This window comes from Rattus rattus, chromosome 5 (assembly GCF_011064425.1).
Source record: "Rattus rattus isolate New Zealand chromosome 5, Rrattus_CSIRO_v1, whole genome shotgun sequence".
Taxonomy (NCBI): Eukaryota; Metazoa; Chordata; class Mammalia; order Rodentia; family Muridae; genus Rattus; species Rattus rattus.
The window spans coordinates 51,996,825-52,013,181 of record NC_046158.1 but is presented as its reverse complement, the minus strand read 5'-3'; the positions used below and the strand labels follow the sequence as shown (position 1 = coordinate 52,013,181).

At 49.6% G+C, this 16,357-nt stretch overlaps 2 protein-coding genes across 2 annotated transcripts; one reads left to right on the top strand and one right to left on the bottom strand.

The window, feature by feature from the left end:
- Positions 1-361: 361 nt before the first annotated feature.
- Positions 362-3,649, bottom strand: Hoxd13 (homeobox D13). The gene is made up of 2 exons (XM_032901961.1): positions 2,881-3,649; positions 362-2,072 (listed from the first exon to the last, which is right to left on the bottom strand). Exons 1-2 carry the CDS (start codon positions 3,647-3,649, stop codon positions 1,822-1,824), a joined length of 1,020 nt encoding a protein of 339 aa, XP_032757852.1. The 3' UTR covers positions 362-1,821.
- An 8,630-nt stretch (positions 3,650-12,279) lies between these two features.
- On the top strand, positions 12,280-15,967 carry Evx2 (even-skipped homeobox 2). The gene is given in 6 exon segments (XM_032901960.1): positions 12,280-12,706; positions 13,639-13,916; positions 15,251-15,689; positions 15,692-15,760; positions 15,763-15,804; positions 15,807-15,967. Coding segments are annotated over 6 exon segments (1,416 nt in total).
- The last annotated feature ends 390 nt before the right edge of the window (positions 15,968-16,357 follow it).

The window sequence follows — 16,357 nt, the reverse complement described above, 5'->3', positions numbered from 1 at the left end:
ATTGTAGCAGTAGCTACAAGGAGCACCTCTTTCTCTGCGGCGGTTTCCCTGTGTGGCAAAGAGGACTGAATGAGGAAAAAAAAGTTCCTGATTCCTAAAACTTCTGTCTAGCTGCTAGGAGATATATACGGTAGTTTTTTTCAGTTGTCAATTACTGCATGCGACATGGGTCGTTCGAAATGTTTTCTTATTGATTGTCGACTATGGATATAGCTTTCTCTAATTTCACGACCTTCTTAGCGAAGATATTTATAATGGACCCTCTATAGGCCCTAAATGTTCCAGTGAGTTTTCCTCTACCCAGGCACCCACGTTCACATTCATGAATAAATAAATAAAATTGTTAAATAAATTGAAAATATTGAAAGAAAGAAAATTTATTGATTTTAATGAGCTGGCCTGGTTAAAAAAAAAACGATCATTTTAGACACCACAGATGATATCCTCATTTTAAACATCACTATTTGTGTTAGAAGGAGGTGGACAGAAATGGAGAACAGAACATGGAAGTTTCAGAGACCAGAACTGGTATTGTTTCCTTCCTTTACAGATGTCGAGGAGAACAAAATTTTATAATAAATAAAAACAGTTTCTAGAGGCAGCCCAAGCTTGAAAAACACAAATGTATGAAAACTCAGTGGAGACAAGAGAGTTCTTTTTATTTATATCTCCCTAGGAGTAAACTGTGATTTTTAAATGCTCGAAGCACTGCTCACACACATTGCATCTACAAAAATAATCTTTCAGTCGCATAAATATGCAACCTTTTTGAAAGTAGTTCATCATCACTTTCAGAAGCATATTTCCCCCCCTTAGTCCTTAGAACTCCGTTTTTAAAAATGTGTTAGATATTTCAAAGCTCTGAGAGGCCCGTGTGTTCAGATAATTAACTTCTTCAGTAGGTTCTGGACAGAAGTTCCCACCCATGGCCACATTGGCTTAGTCTCTCTCCAAGAATTGAGGAAATGGTCTCAGTTCCATTCCCACAGACCCAAGGAAAGAGATGAATTTATACCATCCAGAGTCACTCTGCCAAGTGTTAAGTATTTTACTAGCTGCATCTAGAGTTGGAGAAACGAAGGTATTCATGAAGAATACTGTTTTCAGATTAAAAGATTACAGCTACAAGGCATGTTAAAACCACACGAAACAGCAGGGAGACTGCCAGAGATATGGAAGATTGTCTTCATTTCAATATTAATAAGGTAGCTGCTTTTAAAGCCATCACGTGCCTTCAACCTCTAAGTTTCAGACTCTCCCAGAGATCCTAAATCATTGACTGCCTAAGAGCTGTTTCCACTTGCCTTGGGGAAACTTCTGAGAGCTAATGATTCAATTACACAATCACAGGGTATGAATGGCTGAAAATGATTCTGGCCTAATGGATTATAACCATAATCAGTGCTGGAAACACATATAAAATCCTGTTAAAAAAATAAACCCCTAAATCCAAGGACACTTCTGAAATTCATTTTGGGGGATTATTGAAAAATACTTCAAGTTTTTTTTTTTTATACTGGCCTGGAGGGAGAAACAATGTTTCAAAATTATAAAAACAAGCCTAGACAAGAACAAAACCAATAATAAGCAAGTAAGAAATAGAATTACAAAGTCAGATTGGGCACCAAAAAGTTTTAGAGCCAGAGAAAGGTCAAAAGAAAAAGAGAGAGAGAGAAGGGGGAAAAAAAGAAAAAAAATTCACAATGCTTGCCATTCTAGGCAGGGAAGGGGATGAAATTAAATACATTTTCAAGTCTTTTTAAAGGTATTTTTGGAGACAACTGAAAGCATTTAAACTGTCTGTGGCCAACCTGGCCCACATCAGGAGACAGTATCTTTGAGCTTGGAGACGATTTTCTTGTCCTTCACTCTTCGATTCTGAAACCAAATGGTGACTTGTCTCTCGGATAGGTTGGTGGCAGCTGAGATCCGCCGCCGCTTGTCCTTGTTAATAAACTTGTTAATGGCATACTCGTTCTCCAGTTCTTTGAGCTGCAGTTTGGTATAAGGTACCCTTTTCTTCCTTCCCCGACGGTAGACGCACATGTCCGGCTGGTTTAAAGCCACATCCCCTGCCACAAATAACAGCATGGGAAACATTAGACTGGAGGTTGGAACACCTAAGCTCTGAGTTGTTATGTGAATGTGTTTGTGTATTTTTTAGTACTGGGGAGGGGAGGGAATAAAAAAAAGAGATTGTTTATACTTTATTATTATTTACCCAGACATATTATTTACAGAGTATTAAAGAAAGACTATTTGCACTTCGAGACAAAGGTTAATTTGATGGATCAGCATGGTTTTTCAAACCGGCATTTTAACAAGCCTGTGATTTTATGGTCTGGTTATTGGGGGAAGCTCATAAGGACAGTTTCTGCAATTGCCAGTTGCATACATTCAAACACACACACACACACACACACACACACTCTTCAGATTTTTTTAATTTAAGCTTTAATTTCTTTTACCGTGTTTGAGAATTTATGGGCTCTAAGAAACTTCAATCGTCATTGGAACCCCACTTGAAAAATGGAGACCCAACTCTGACACCTTTCAGAAACTTCTTTAGTCCGGAGAGTGAGGAAGGGAGGGGCAGGGGGGAAGGAAGAGGGGAAAGAGGGAGGAAGGAAGGGTGGGGGGGAAGCAAAGGTAACTAAAGCTCTTGAACTTTAGTGGATAAAAAACACCTGTGCTTCACGGGAAGGAAAACTTAGCAGAGGCGGTTTTAATTGGGAAAGTTAGAAATTACAGAAACGAAACAAAATTTTCTAGTGGATTATACCTGGCTAGGCCTAGAATATAAGTAACCACTTCCAAATAGGGGCTTTTCTCCTCCCACCCCCGTCCCGCGTGTTCTTCCCCTTTCTACGTTGCTCTTACCTGGAAAGGATGATTTCCAAAAATGGGACCCCTGTGGCTGGTCCTTGGCACAATACACCTGGCTGTTCCACCCGTTGGCTAGCGTCCAGGACTGGTAGCCCTCCATGGAGATGTACGCCTCGTGCCGAGGTTCCCCGGATCCAAAAGTGGACACCATGTCGATATACCCAGGCACGTGCTGATAGGGACTCGTGTAGCCCTGGTAGAAGGACACTTCCTTGGCTCGCGCGGGCACCTCGTTGGTCGGTACGCTGCTGCTCGCCAGGCCCGACACGTCCATGTACTTCTCCACTGGGAAACCTCCGAGAGAGGCGTGCGGGGACGACTTGAGAGCGTTCTGCTGTAAGCCCACGCCGTGCGACATGCGGCAGCTGTAGTAGCCGTTGCCGAAATGGTAGCCATAGCCCAACGCGGGAGCGCCCGGCGGTGCTGCTGCGGTCGCCGCGGCCGCTGGCGCGGGACACTCTTTGGCCACTGGAGCCTCGGGGCGAGTGGCGATCACAGCCGAGGATGACGACGACGACGACGAGCCTGTGCGCTCAGAGGTCCCTGGGTACGCGAAGCTGGAGGCTGCCGCCGCCGCCGCCGCCGCTGCTGCCGCTGCCGCCGCCGCGCGTCCGGAATGTGTCCCCGCGAACACCGGCGCCGACAGGAAGCCGCGACACTGGCCAGGCGCCGCCACAGAGGAGGAGGAGGAGGCCGGTGCCGCCCCAGCGGCCCCGCCGTCCGCCCGCAGCCCATCCATGTCCCAAGTCCCCGAGCGGCTCATGGCCCGGCCTGGCCCGGCCCGGGCCCCGGCCTCGGCCCCGCGCAGGACACCATGGCGCGCCGCGCCTCCTCCCTCCTCGCTGTGCTCCGCGCCGCGCTCGCTCCCGCCCTCTCCCTCCCGTCCTCTCTCCCTCTACGAGCCTCCCGCCTCCTGCCCGCCCGCCCGCCCGCCCTCCAACAGGTTAGCTCATCGCGGGACGTTTATAAAAACGAAGTTCAGGTTGGGAGGGGGCCTGGGACGGTCAGGGGGCCGCCTCCCGCCCCGAGGGCGCCGGTCGGGGACCGTGCCATTGGCTGCGCTGGGACACGTGGGGGTGGGGGCGCGGGAGAGCCTGGCTCCCAGCCCAGGTCGGGCTGGACCCACCCACCCGGTCCCCACCCCTCCTCAGCCCTTTGAGAGGCCCACCTCCCATTCCCGCCCTCCCCCAGACCCAGGAGTTTGCTTTGCAGCCACCCCCTCGAGTTGATTGCGCGACGGCCCATCTCGGGCCTGTCTGCGAGGCGGGCGCCGAGGCCTGCGCTTCATCTCCGCAACCGCTGCTTTTTGCCACTGCTCTTTGGCTTCTCGAACTGCACACCAAAGTGTGGATGAAGGACAGAGAGGATCAGAATGATGTGAAAACAGAGCAATTCTATTTTAATAAACCTGTTGCTTAATCTTTTCTTAGTCTACCTCGTCACCCCCAATTTGAGACAGCTCATTTTTCCTACGTTGAGTATACCTAACGGGTAAAAGTATTCCACATTATCAGTCGGAGTAGAACTTTCCTATACAGCATCATCGGCCCACAAAAATACTCACGAAACAGTCTTGGGGCAGCATCAGAGACTTAGAATTTATCTCGGAACCACAAGCCTGACAATCGGCCGCAGCTAGGAAGTCCACAGATGCTAGGTTTGCGTCTCTACCCCTGGTCAACCGGTAGTCGCTTCGCCTGGCTGGCCTTCTTAGCTTCAGCGTGGCCTCCTCCCGGCCAGCCCAAAAGACTCCGTACCAGCGCAGGAGGAGAAAGCCACTCAATAGAGTGCCACGAATCTTCTGCGCCTCGCCCACAGCCTGCCGGCCTCTAGCATTTTGCAGCCACCACCCACCCCCGCCCGTTACTCACACCAATTAATTGAAAACTTCACTTTCCCAGGGACCTTTGTTTCGCTTCCTTTTCCAGGCTGCCAACTGCAGAGAATTGAGTGTGCCAAGTTAAAAGGATGTTGGTTTCTCCCCCCAACACACACACACTAAGTAAAGTCGGGGCTGGTCACAGGCGCAGTCTGAGCACCTAGGCTGGACTTCATAGGGACAGGGTAGGCACTAATGGGAGTACTGGAGGAGCTAATCCCAGATAGAGAGGTAGATAGGGCAGCTCTAATCTCCCTGTATTTCCACATCCTCACACAGAGTCTTAACAATCTATGGGTCGTCCTTGTGAGCCCTGAGTTGAGTCGGTCTCCTGGGAGCTATATCAGACTTGGTGAATCAAGAGTGCTGGGTGGGTGAGGGCCTCAAAGCGAGCCAGTCTGGTGCTGTAGTATCAACCTTTGGACCAGTTTATCTCTTAAGAAATTCACTCCCCTAAACGTGTGATACTGAGGCCAGCTTGACACTCAGCCCCACTGCCCTCTGAAAATAGGCTCAGCGAAAGAAGAAGAAAAGAAGAAACAGAGTGAACAAGGTCCTTCTGGGCCTGGTCTGGTCTGGCATCCCAGGGTGGGCTGATGGCTTGGGGGTGTTGACACAAAAAACACAGTAACCATTAAAGGCTCAAATAAAGGCGGGGTGCGGGGAGGTTATGAGAAGTACTGGAACGGGAATGTAAGAGAATTTGTGTGACTTTTAAAAAAAATCCTAGACATGTTCATGGTCAAATTCAAACCCGGAGGGTCTCTCCAGGGTTTTGCAGTTGTGATGGATAGTAGTTTGTTGATCGCAATAATTTTGATTACTCAAGAGAGGACAAACGTTAGCATGGAAGCCGGATTGCATTTAAAGGACCAGGTAGCAGAGTTTCTGAGCTTTTGAAAAAGATTAACAATTAGATGTTTTATTTTCCCCTTGTTTCCTTTTCTGTTAGAGAGAGAGAGAGAGAGAGAGAGAGAGAGAGAGAGAGAGAGAGAGAGAGAACAACATGGGAATTATTGATACTGTCCCCACTCCCGCCCCATGGCTTCAAACATTTATTGAAACTTTTTTTTAAACAAAAATAAACATAAATAACCAGAATCAACACACCTTGTCTCCTAAAACTTAATAATTTAGTAGTTTTGTGTTCTTTGGGCTTCAGTACCATTTAAAAAAAACTGACTAATACATTTAATAAGCATTTTATATTTTAATCGAAGAGAATATAAAGTTAAAACAAGAAAAGAATCTGCCACATTCTGAGACTCCAGTTCACATATCAACCTTGGCTTAATTTATCATGCAAGAAAGTAAGTTGTATTTGACTGGGAGGAACGCTGGAGTTCATGCTTAGGCTGAAACCTCTCGATATGGCTTTCTTCCCTATAACGCTCGGTGGTGCCCTTATAGAACTTAGGGTTTCTCTGCCAATTTCAAAGGTTATTCAGAAACAAAGGGAGCTTTTAAATAATCAAATTCACTGGCTTTTCTGTGACTTCAACAAAGTTGTAGGTAGGCAGAAATAGGCTACACTAGAAAAGGCTCTCTGAGAGGGTCCACAGGTAGAATTCCAAAGGATCCCAGGGAAGTTATCGCTATTGCTCCATGGCACTGAGGCTGACTAGGAGGCAACATTAGGAATGCTCTGTGTATGAGCTAATGAGGTTCACGGTTTACAAGATGGGTAGGCGGGTACGGAGAGGATTCTGATGTTAAATAAGAAGAAAGGTTTTCGTTTAGCTTTCTATCCTGTGTCCAAATTGTATTCAAGCTAAAATCTAAACTGTAGTCCTTGTTTTTTTCCTTCATTTTTTTGAGACATAGACCCACTCTGTAGCCAAGGCCCGCCTCAAACTTTCAAACGGGGTAGGATTACAGGCATGAGCCACCATGCCAGGCTTCTAACTATTTTCTTCAGATGTCCAAGAACATAGGGTGGGCCCCATGTTTGTGTGGGGACACACACACATATCATAGTGAAATCTTAACAAAGGGATAAGCAAAAGAGTTTAGCCATGACAACCATCTCCAAATACTTACCTATTGTTCTGTGGGGGGGAAATTGCTACATTTCCTGATGAAGAGGCCATGGTGTCCTTTGCTGCCCCAAGTCCTCCTCCATTTCTCTCCAGTTGCTCCTCTTTCTTTCTTTTCTCAAGGGCTCCTTTGAGTCTTGAACCTGTGCTGGAGACATAGCCTCTGTTCCTTTGTGTAGATCTTACAAATTGTACATCTGTTTGGGGATGGAAAACGAATGGATACAAACTAGGATTTAGACTTACTGAAGTGTCCTGTTTACCAAGACAGCAATGGGCTCAATTAACTACACAATTGCTGGCTATTACAACCAGGAGGGCAGAATCCCGTCAGAAAGGAGTTGTGGGAGATTCCTCTGAAAGTATTTACCTTGATGATCACACCCAGGAAATACAGGATGCCATTTTCTTTAACTTTTGAGAGACCAAAGTTTCAGTAGAAAGTCTCAATTCAGAAGCAGAGTCTTAAGTTGAGAAGAACTGGCTGGTTACTGTTCTTTACCACGTCTGTCTGCAAGCTCTGGAGCTAATTTTCCCTCTCCAGCTAATAATCAACTTCACTCAGGCTGGGAAAGAAACAAAAGAGTGGATGAAGTATGAAGCAAAACCTAACAGAATCACAACATTTTGTGTAGAAGGTAGGTTCTAGCAACAGCCAGAAGATGTCCTGTGTTCAGGGCATTTTCTAAATCTGAAAGGTGGAATCCTTTTAGGTTTGGCAACAAAATGAGCTTCTATTTAATGAAAATCTCGGGCAACAACAAGACCCCCCCCCCAAATACCACGTGATTAAAAATTTTTCGAGTTTGCCTCCCACTGGACAACAGGCCTCTATCTGAGATGAAGAGACCGCTTCTAGCTATGGGCTGTAGGAAAGAGGGAGAATCTTCTCTTCCAGGAAATGCCAGAAGGTAGGGCCAGAGCTTGAGGACTGAATAACTTCCTCCTTTCTTCCTAAATAGAAGCAAAGATTGTAATTTGCTGTTTGTCTGACGTTTTTGAAACTGAGTTTCTAGCGACAACTTTTCTAACTTACTAAATGCTTACTGTGAGTCAAAGCTTATTACCCTTTCAATAATTCACATTCTCCATGGGCAATCCACACTATGAATATCAGCAAAGCAAAGCGGGTGTGGGAGGAGTTGAGAGACTGGCAAAGGATACCATGCCAGTGGTGGGGCTCGGATCTCCGGAAGGCGCCCCGCAATACCCCGTGTCTGGCGCTAGATGTCCCTGCAAGTTCTTGGGTCTGATCTGAGGGCACATAAACTCCTGGCAGTTGGCAAATCTGAGTAGCCCCGGGGTCCAGGAAGAAAGTAGCCACTAATTCCCTCACTTACGACCATTCTAGCCTGGAGTTGAAGGTGGAGGGAAGAAGGAAAACTAAAATAAGTGGGCCGACCCAGGTGAGGCAGAAAGCTAGAGGCTTGCCTGAGGAGAAATGGGACCATAGCAAAGGCAGGCTTGGTTACTCCAAACCTCACCCTCTCCTAAAAATCGAAACCTGGTCCTGAAGACCGCACTTACCCTAAAGAAAACACGCCCTGCCCCGCATCTCAGACTCTGCAGGGGTTTACTGCCCTCTCACACCATCTGCATCCCCAGTTTTCCAGCGATCTTGAAACTCACTTCGGGTTGAGAAAGGGTGGGGTCTTTCTGACTGGCATCTTGCACCGGAAAGCCTGGAGCTGGCTGAGACCATGGCACCGCGTGGCCCTGTTGCAGCTCCGGCTTTACTTTTAACCCATTCCCCTGTAAATCTAGGACACGGGTCAAATGTTCACCACTTTACCTAGAGAACCCACTGCTTACAAGATACAAAATACTTAGTTTGGCGGTCTAATTCCATCCCAGAGGAAAGGAAGAAAGAAAAAGAAAGAAAAGAAGAAAAAGAAAAGGAGAAGAAAAGAAAAAAGGCCTTGCTTTGTTTATGCCATTTTTGGGAGGGGGCCAGGAAAACTGTGCTTTTTGGATAATACGAGAACGTTTTTCCTGAATGTCACCTCACCCCCAATCTTAAAAATTTGGCATGCCCTTTGGCATAGGTGGAAAATGCCCTCTGAAGGCATGGGTGCATGGGTTAGATTTTTGTCTAACTGAGTGGCCCTGCTCTTTGGTGGTGGTACTTTGTAGACATCAGAGGCTGAAAACTGAAAGTTTTTAGTCTCAGCCTCTCCATTCTGGAAAGGGTACAAAGTTACTGTATTTTTTTTTTTAACAAATATAACTGTATTGCTTTCTCTCTCCCTGCCCTCTCCACTGGTGTAATTTTTTCGAGGTTGGCCTTACTTTAAATAAGACAGGCAACATGAAGGGAGAAAAAATGTTATGCAAAACTTTCAACCCCCCCCATGACTTATGTATAATTGGAGATGAGTATCAATCATGAACAATTGCCAAAGCTCTCCGTGTAAGAGTTTCCTCCCTCCTAAAAAGGGGGGAACAAATTACCCAGGGGTTCTCTGGTCTTCAGAAACCATAATCCATGTAAAAAGCCACTGATAATTGCATAGTAAGTGAGTTATATAAATCAGTCAATATTATTACTAGTAATAGGTATGGAATCTAAAGGAACATTAACTATTAAAATGGAATGTCACTGTGAGACCCTACCATCTGCTAAGTGCAGCGAAAAGTTATGGATGTTTTACACTGTGATGGTTTGCCTGACATGATCACAAGTGTATGTGCTGCAATAAACATTCTAGAATTGTAATATTAATATTACTTAAAAGGTGTCAGCTAGTTTCAAAACCACTAGTGTTGCGAGAAAAAAAATTTTTTTTTCATTTTCAATAGAGTGAAGTCGTACTTGGCCAGCTTTTGAAACCAGAGGCGGTAGGTCCTAGAAGAAGGTAAGAAAGCTTCCTAGGCCTCTGAGGCTTCTGCGACAGAAAAGCAGCTCACAGCCGCTGAAACCGCGAGGAAAACAGATGGGGGCGCCAAATGACAGCAATAAAGGCATCGGCGGATTTCCGTCCAGGCTGAGAGACCACTTGCTTCCATGGGTCTTGGCCCCCCATGGAGCCTAGCCTAGACCAAAGAGTCTCTTAGAGTCCCTTGGGTAGGAAAGAATTAGATAGCAGGATCCTCCCAGAGATACTGGGGCATCGACTGCCTGGACCGGTAGAGCTAGTCGTCCTGGCTGAGAAGCAGTTGGGGGCGCCCGCAGAGCTGGGCTCTTATTCGTGTGAATAGTGAAGAGAGGTAGCCAAAAAACCTGCTTGAGGAGAATGCAAGTGCCAGGAGCCGAATGACCACTAGGGTAGAATAGCCAATGGGACAGGGGCAAAGGTGGACGCTGGGTCAAGTTCTCAAATGGAGGTCATCGCCCACCAGACAATTCTCTTGAGCCTGCGAGCCTACCCAGCTTTCCAATTACGACTTTAAAGAGGTGGGATTGATTTTTTTTCCAGCAAAGCTTGCCTGTAGAAATAAGTTGGCGCCAAGGGGAAGAGGAGAAAAACTTTTTGGCATTGACTATATATGTGTACACATGTATATAAATATACTTCACACCTCACCTCCCCTTACATTCCTGACGCGCCCCCAACGGGTCCAAGGTTAAAACGAAAGCGCCAATAGACAGATGGGCAATTAGATCAGGGGTTTGCCCCCTAACACACCCCAATATGCTGGGTGTGTCTCAAAGCGGGAAGGAGGGGGAGGCGGGTTAGGGTCTGAGTTAGTGTTGTGACCGGGATGCAAAACCCGAGACCAGCGTCCAGATTTCCAGGCTCTCCAGGCTGCTTTGGAAAGAGCACTGTGCCCTGCCCCTGTCCTTCGTGGACCTCGCCAGTGCGGGCGAAGCTCTACCTCTGGGGCAGCAGGCGGGCGAACTGGCACGACGCATCTGAGTCGGGCAGGGTGGGGCGCAAGCGCGGGAGGAGATGAGCGCATTTGAGTGAAGATTGATCTTCCTTAAAATGGTTGCCACCGGCGTCATTATGACTATCAAAGTTATCGCCAAGAGGCTCAGCCTCCAACCTCAGGCGGGAAGGAGAAGAGGCAAGGCTGGTCGGAGACTCTCTGTGCCCCCAGTCAGCACCAGGAACACCGGGGGCCACAGGTAAGGGGCTAGGCTGGAGGAGGAGGGGACGGAAAGGTGGAAGAAGAACAAAGTGGGAAAGGAAGGGGGGCAGCCGGAGATTCCATTCTCTCCACTTTGACCCCGAAACTTCACCATGAATTCCTCTATTTGAGAAGGGTGGGAGAAAGCCGGCAATTTAAAAAAAAAAAAAAATGGATTCGGCGCGGGGCCCCTATGGCATGGTAAATCATGACTGTGTTTAAAGTTAGCTGTCGAATTCTACTATCAAACCCTCCAGTCTAGTTTATTTCCCCTAAGGGAAAATACGAGGGTGAGAAGCTTATTCATCGGCCAGGTTATAAAACTAAAAATCTAGGGTCTTCGAGTTCAGAAGTCAGCCTGCAAACAGTGGTAGAAAATCAGAGAAGATGTAATGATTTCCGTTTGGAGGTACGGGCCCTATGTACCTCCTCAGCCACGTAGCAAGAAAGCATTTTCAAAAGTCTACAAGATATCCTCTGTCTCTGCCTGTGTCTGCTTCTGTCTGTCTCTCTGTCTCTTTCTCTGTTGGAGGGGGGAGAATCCTGACTGAGAGGAAGAAGTAAGGAGAGAATGAACTCAGGATCCTATTTGTTAAATAAAATACTTATTATTAATATTTGGTTCTTTAAAACAGAAAGATAAGTAATCCTGACAGGAGTGGGCACAATGTCTTCTTACGCAACTCTTCCTGTATCCTCCCCCTTACCCGCCCCCCTTACGCCCCCAGCTTGTAAATGTTAAAACAAAACAAAACAAAACAAAAACTTCTCAAGAATCTACCCAGGAAAATCAAAGCATTATCTATTATTTAACACATATCTGTGTTCGTGGAAAAATGAGGAAGGCGCTGCATGATTAGGACCTAAGGGGCAACCCAGCAAACTGAGAGCGTAATGATGCCCCTAAATGAAGGGGGAAATGTGCCGCGGCGTGCTCTATTAATCAGACTGTCAATTTCACCCCCGAGGCCAAACCCCCGGGCGAGCAGAACTGGCTGGGAGCGGGCAAAGGACCGGAGCCTTCTTCCTCACTTCTCCTGTCTTCTCGTCTCCTACCTGGATCTATTTGTCTGCTCTGAAGTCGCCTTCATTACCCACTGACAGGACCGTGTATTTATTTGCTTATAAACCTGTTACAATAAATGATTATTCGAACGGCGTCATTCGTACCTTAATGACGAGCGGGCGCTACTTTTTGATGAATGACATCTCCGACTCGGAAGGATGTATGGGTCATTTTGACCAGTCATTCCCTCGCTCTGGCATCCCACAATTTTTCCGCCTCCCTCCAAAAGAGATAATAATATTTAGAGCCGCTTGCTGGGGCTGAATGAGAATCAGCCCTAGGCGCAGCCCATCATTAAGACGGGACAGCCAGGCCATTGTGACATTTTTTAGAAAGCTGAGATGATGGAAAGAATAAGAAAAGAGATGATTCTGATGGAGAGAGGGCTCCATAGCCCTACTGCTGGCAAGAGGTTCTCCAATTTGTCCGATTCGTCTGGCAGTGCTGTGCTCGAGGCCCTGGAAAATTCGCAGCACCCGGCTCGCCTCAGTCCGCGCCTGCCGTCCGCCCCGCTGCACGGTGCTCTGGGAGACCTCCCCGCCAAGGGCAAATTCGAAATAGACACTTTGTTCAACCTGCAGCACCCGAGCAGCGAAAGCACCGTCTCCTCCGAAATCGCCTCCGCCACCGAGAGCCGCAAGAAGCCTAGTCATTACTCAGAGGCGGCCGCTGAGGCCGACATGAGCAGCGACGTGGAGGTGGGCTGCTCCGCACTGCGCTCCCCCAGCGGCCTGGGCGCCGCGCAGCTCAAGGAAAACAATGCCAAAGGTAACCGGGTAACCCACAGACTCCAGCCCCAACTCCTCCGGGCTCTCTCGCGGGCCTCCCCAGCCCTTTCCACCCCTTAGCCGCTCCGACTCTTAACTACGTGCTGCACAGAGCTGGCAGGGGCAGGGGAGGGACGCATGCTAGGAACCGATCCCTCTGGCTCTGCTCTTTGAGCTTCCCAGCACAACCCGGGCCTATGGAGCCTAAGAAACCAGGCCCACGCGCCCAGGCTCCTGCCTGAGTCCGAGCAAATGTTTCGCTTGCGGATCTAAGAGCTGGGGCGAAGCGGCACAGGGCTAGCCCGCATGGCTTACTTGCTTTTGGGGAAGGGTACCCTGGACAGGAGCTCTGAATTCTGGTGCTTCTGGAGCCCCCAGGGCCGGGTGGAGGGGGCATTCCTCTGGATAAGTCTGAGACAGACAGTCTGGCCTCACACCTCTGCTCAACCGCTTAAGTCAGCGGGCAGAAAAGAGTTTGAAAAGTGGACAGTCTCCTTTACCGACTCGGGTTAGAGCTGCAGATGCTTTGATAGTCTTAAAATATTTTAAACCCAAAAAGCTGTCAAAGAAAGGTTGGAGGCCATAAAAAGAAAGAGCTGCCCTGTGGTTTCTAGACTATGTCAAATCCACAGCTTCTTAAACTGCTTCTGAAGTACGCATTCTTCCCCAGCAAAATTCCCTACCGAGTGGAAATTTTCTAATTATTGGAAAAAGAACAACCTTTTCAAATTCTGTTTCTATTATTTGGTTAGGAAGGGCTCCCCAAACTTCATTGATTTCATTAACAGTAGCAATTTGTAAGCCTGACAGATCCCATCAATTTTGACAGCGACTTTCTTTCCCAAAGCCTCTTTTGCCACCAGCTAGCAAAAGCCAACTCTGGGTCCTCGGCCACTACAACTACTCAAGCGCTGTGGATTGTTTGCTTGCTAGGGTACGCGGAGAGCGGCTCCGTCGCGGGCACCACGACGTCGGCCACCGGCTCCGGCCTTGGCAGTCTGCATGGAGGCGGCGGCGGCAATAGCGGGGGTGCGGCGTTGGGCGGCTCTGGCTCTGGTTCCGGCGCCGATCAGGTGCGGAGATACCGTACGGCATTCACCCGCGAACAGATCGCGCGCCTGGAGAAGGAGTTCTACAGGGAGAACTATGTGTCTCGGCCCCGCCGGTGCGAGCTGGCCGCTGCACTCAACCTGCCCGAAACCACCATCAAGGTATTGATTACGGCGCATGCCTGCTCAGACCTCCCTCGGGGCACCAGGGTTGATTTGGGTTTTTTCCCCTCTTTTCTCCCCTTCTGGGTGGTAAGAATTCGGTGTGGAAATCCACCGGGTTTTGTCACCGAAGGAGTAGGCTTATTTATTTCTTCTGTGCCGAATTGTAATCGGCTGACAGGCCTGGCTGATCTGAGAAGGAGCCTTGAATCCTGAGGCCCATGCTTCAGACCTCTCACCTTGCCCACTTCTGCCCAATGGTTGTCCAGATGCCCTCTTACTTGTGCCCACGGTCCTACTTTGCCCTAAGCGGCAAGGCGGGCTGGTTTTTGTTTCTCTGGCAAAAACCCGAGGTGCAACTTTTCTTTCGTTCCTGATCTCGGAGATTTATTTTCCACATAAAGCGTTGCTACCTGAAGAAAAGGTTACAGTATTTTTAAAAATCGATTCTATTGAGAACGTGGTTTCCTAAAGAGTTTTTTTTTTCTCTTGGGCAATGTGAAAGAACGAAATTGGCCTTGTTTACATATATACATTTATGTATATATGTTTATATTTCGATTATTAATTTTTTAGTATGCACCCAGAAGAGGTGGCTAGAAACTAGGTAGGTTTGGTGAACATTTCACGGAGCATTCAACTCTTCAGCAAAAGAGGACACCCCATGGGATAAGAGACGAGTATGGAAGTCTTCCTCTAGTTAGATCGGGCTTTCTTTCATTTAGACTTGTGACGAATGATGTCTTTATTACACACTGTGCTAGAAGGTGGTAGAAAAGTTCCTTTTCCAGGTTCTGGGCACACGGCTTTTTGTCACTCATTTAAAGCAAATGATTCCAACAAAATCATCCTTTCAATACCCTAATCGGACCCATACCCCTAGGGAACAGTCCTTGCAGCTCGGAGGGCTCAAGACCTGGAGCTGCTTCCTCTCAGAAAAACTGCTAGACAGCCTCTCTTCAAAGGCTGCCCAGAATCCCCGTGCAAATCCTAGGATTGACAGACCGGTGTTCAGTGAGGCTGGGCGCCGGTGGGTGGTTAGACAGAGGCAGATAAAAGGTTGGTTTGGGGGGTGGGGGGGGGAAGCATCAAGTGTAAAGCCAGAACCTGAAGAGTCCCACTAAACTCAGGAGGGGAGACTCTTGGTTGAGGAGGGTGTGCCCCAGACAAGTTAATGTGCACCCTGTCCCGTAGAAGAGACCAGAGGGATTAAACCCAGAGACAGGGAAGCGGGCCAGGCCACTCTGTGACCCAGGACGGGTTGGAGACCCTGGACAGGGGCTGGGACTAGCCAGCGCTCCCTAACCTGGGCGGTGGTGCGGCTGTCCCCGCAGGTGTGGTTCCAGAACCGGCGCATGAAGGACAAGCGGCAGCGCCTGGCCATGTCGTGGCCTCATCCAGCGGATCCCAGCTTCTACACCTACATGATGACGCACGCGGCGGCCACCGGAAGCCTACCCTACCCTTTCCACTCGCACGTGCCGCTGCACTACTACCCGCACGTGGGCGTCACGGCGGCTGCAGCAGCGGCCGCAGCCTCGGGAGCGGCGGCGGCGGCGTCTTCGCCCTTCGCCACATCCATCCGTCCTCTGGACACCTTCCGTGCGCTCTCACATCCCTACTCGCGGCCGGAATTGCTCTGCAGCTTCCGCCACCCCGGGCTCTACCAGGCGCCGGCCGCCGCCGCGGGCCTCAACAGCGCGGCGTCGGCTGCTGCAGCGGCGGCGGCGGCAGCGGCGGCGGCCTCCTCGGCGGCGGCGGCCGGGGCGCCCCCAGCGGTGGCTCGGCGCCCTGTTCGTGCCTCAGTTGTCACAGCAGCCAGTCTGCAGCCGCGGCCGCCGCCGCCGCGCCGCAGCGCTGGGCTCCGGGGGCGGCGGTGGCAGCGGCGGCGTGGCGGCGGGGGAGCCGGGACGGCGGGTGGCTCGGACTTCGGCTGCAGCGCCGCGGCGCCGCGCTCCGAAAGCGGCTTCTTGCCCTATTCGGCCGCGGTGCTCAGCAAGACCGCGGTCAGCCCGCCGGACCAGAGGGACGAAGCGCCGCTCACCAGATAACTACACCGCCGCCAGGGGCCGCGCCAGCCTCTCGGCGTGCGCCCCGTCGGGGCCCCGCTGCCCTCGGCTACTGCTGCCGCTAGGGGGCGCCCCGGGGCACGGGAGGGCGAAAGAAAACTGCCCGAGTTGGGGACTGGGGGAGGGGCCGGCGTGAAGGCCTGGCGGGGGTCCCCCAAATGATCTCTATTTTTGTATTTCCAACCTAGCTTCTTCCCTCTCCACCCCAAACCCTACGCCTTCTAAATGTGGTTCCCGCTTTGCAGGCCCCGCTTTCCACCTGTCTGGAGCCCCATGTCTCCAGAAGACAACTCCCCACCGGCCAGTGAGACTGATCCTGTCGCGGCTGATCAGTCTCGGGTCCGAGTTACCCTGGGGGTGGCTAGAAGCAAT

What these genes read in the sequence shown, in the direction of transcription:
- Hoxd13 (XM_032901961.1), bottom strand. Translation starts at nt 3,649, where the DNA reads ATGAGCCGCTCGGGGACTTGGGACATGGATGGGCTGCGGGCGGACGGC. An exon ending in TTGGAAATCATCCTTTCCAG is followed by an intron (nt 2,073 to 2,880) that starts GTAAGAGCAACG and finishes TATTTGTGGCAG; the next exon opens with GGGATGTGGCTTTAAACCAG.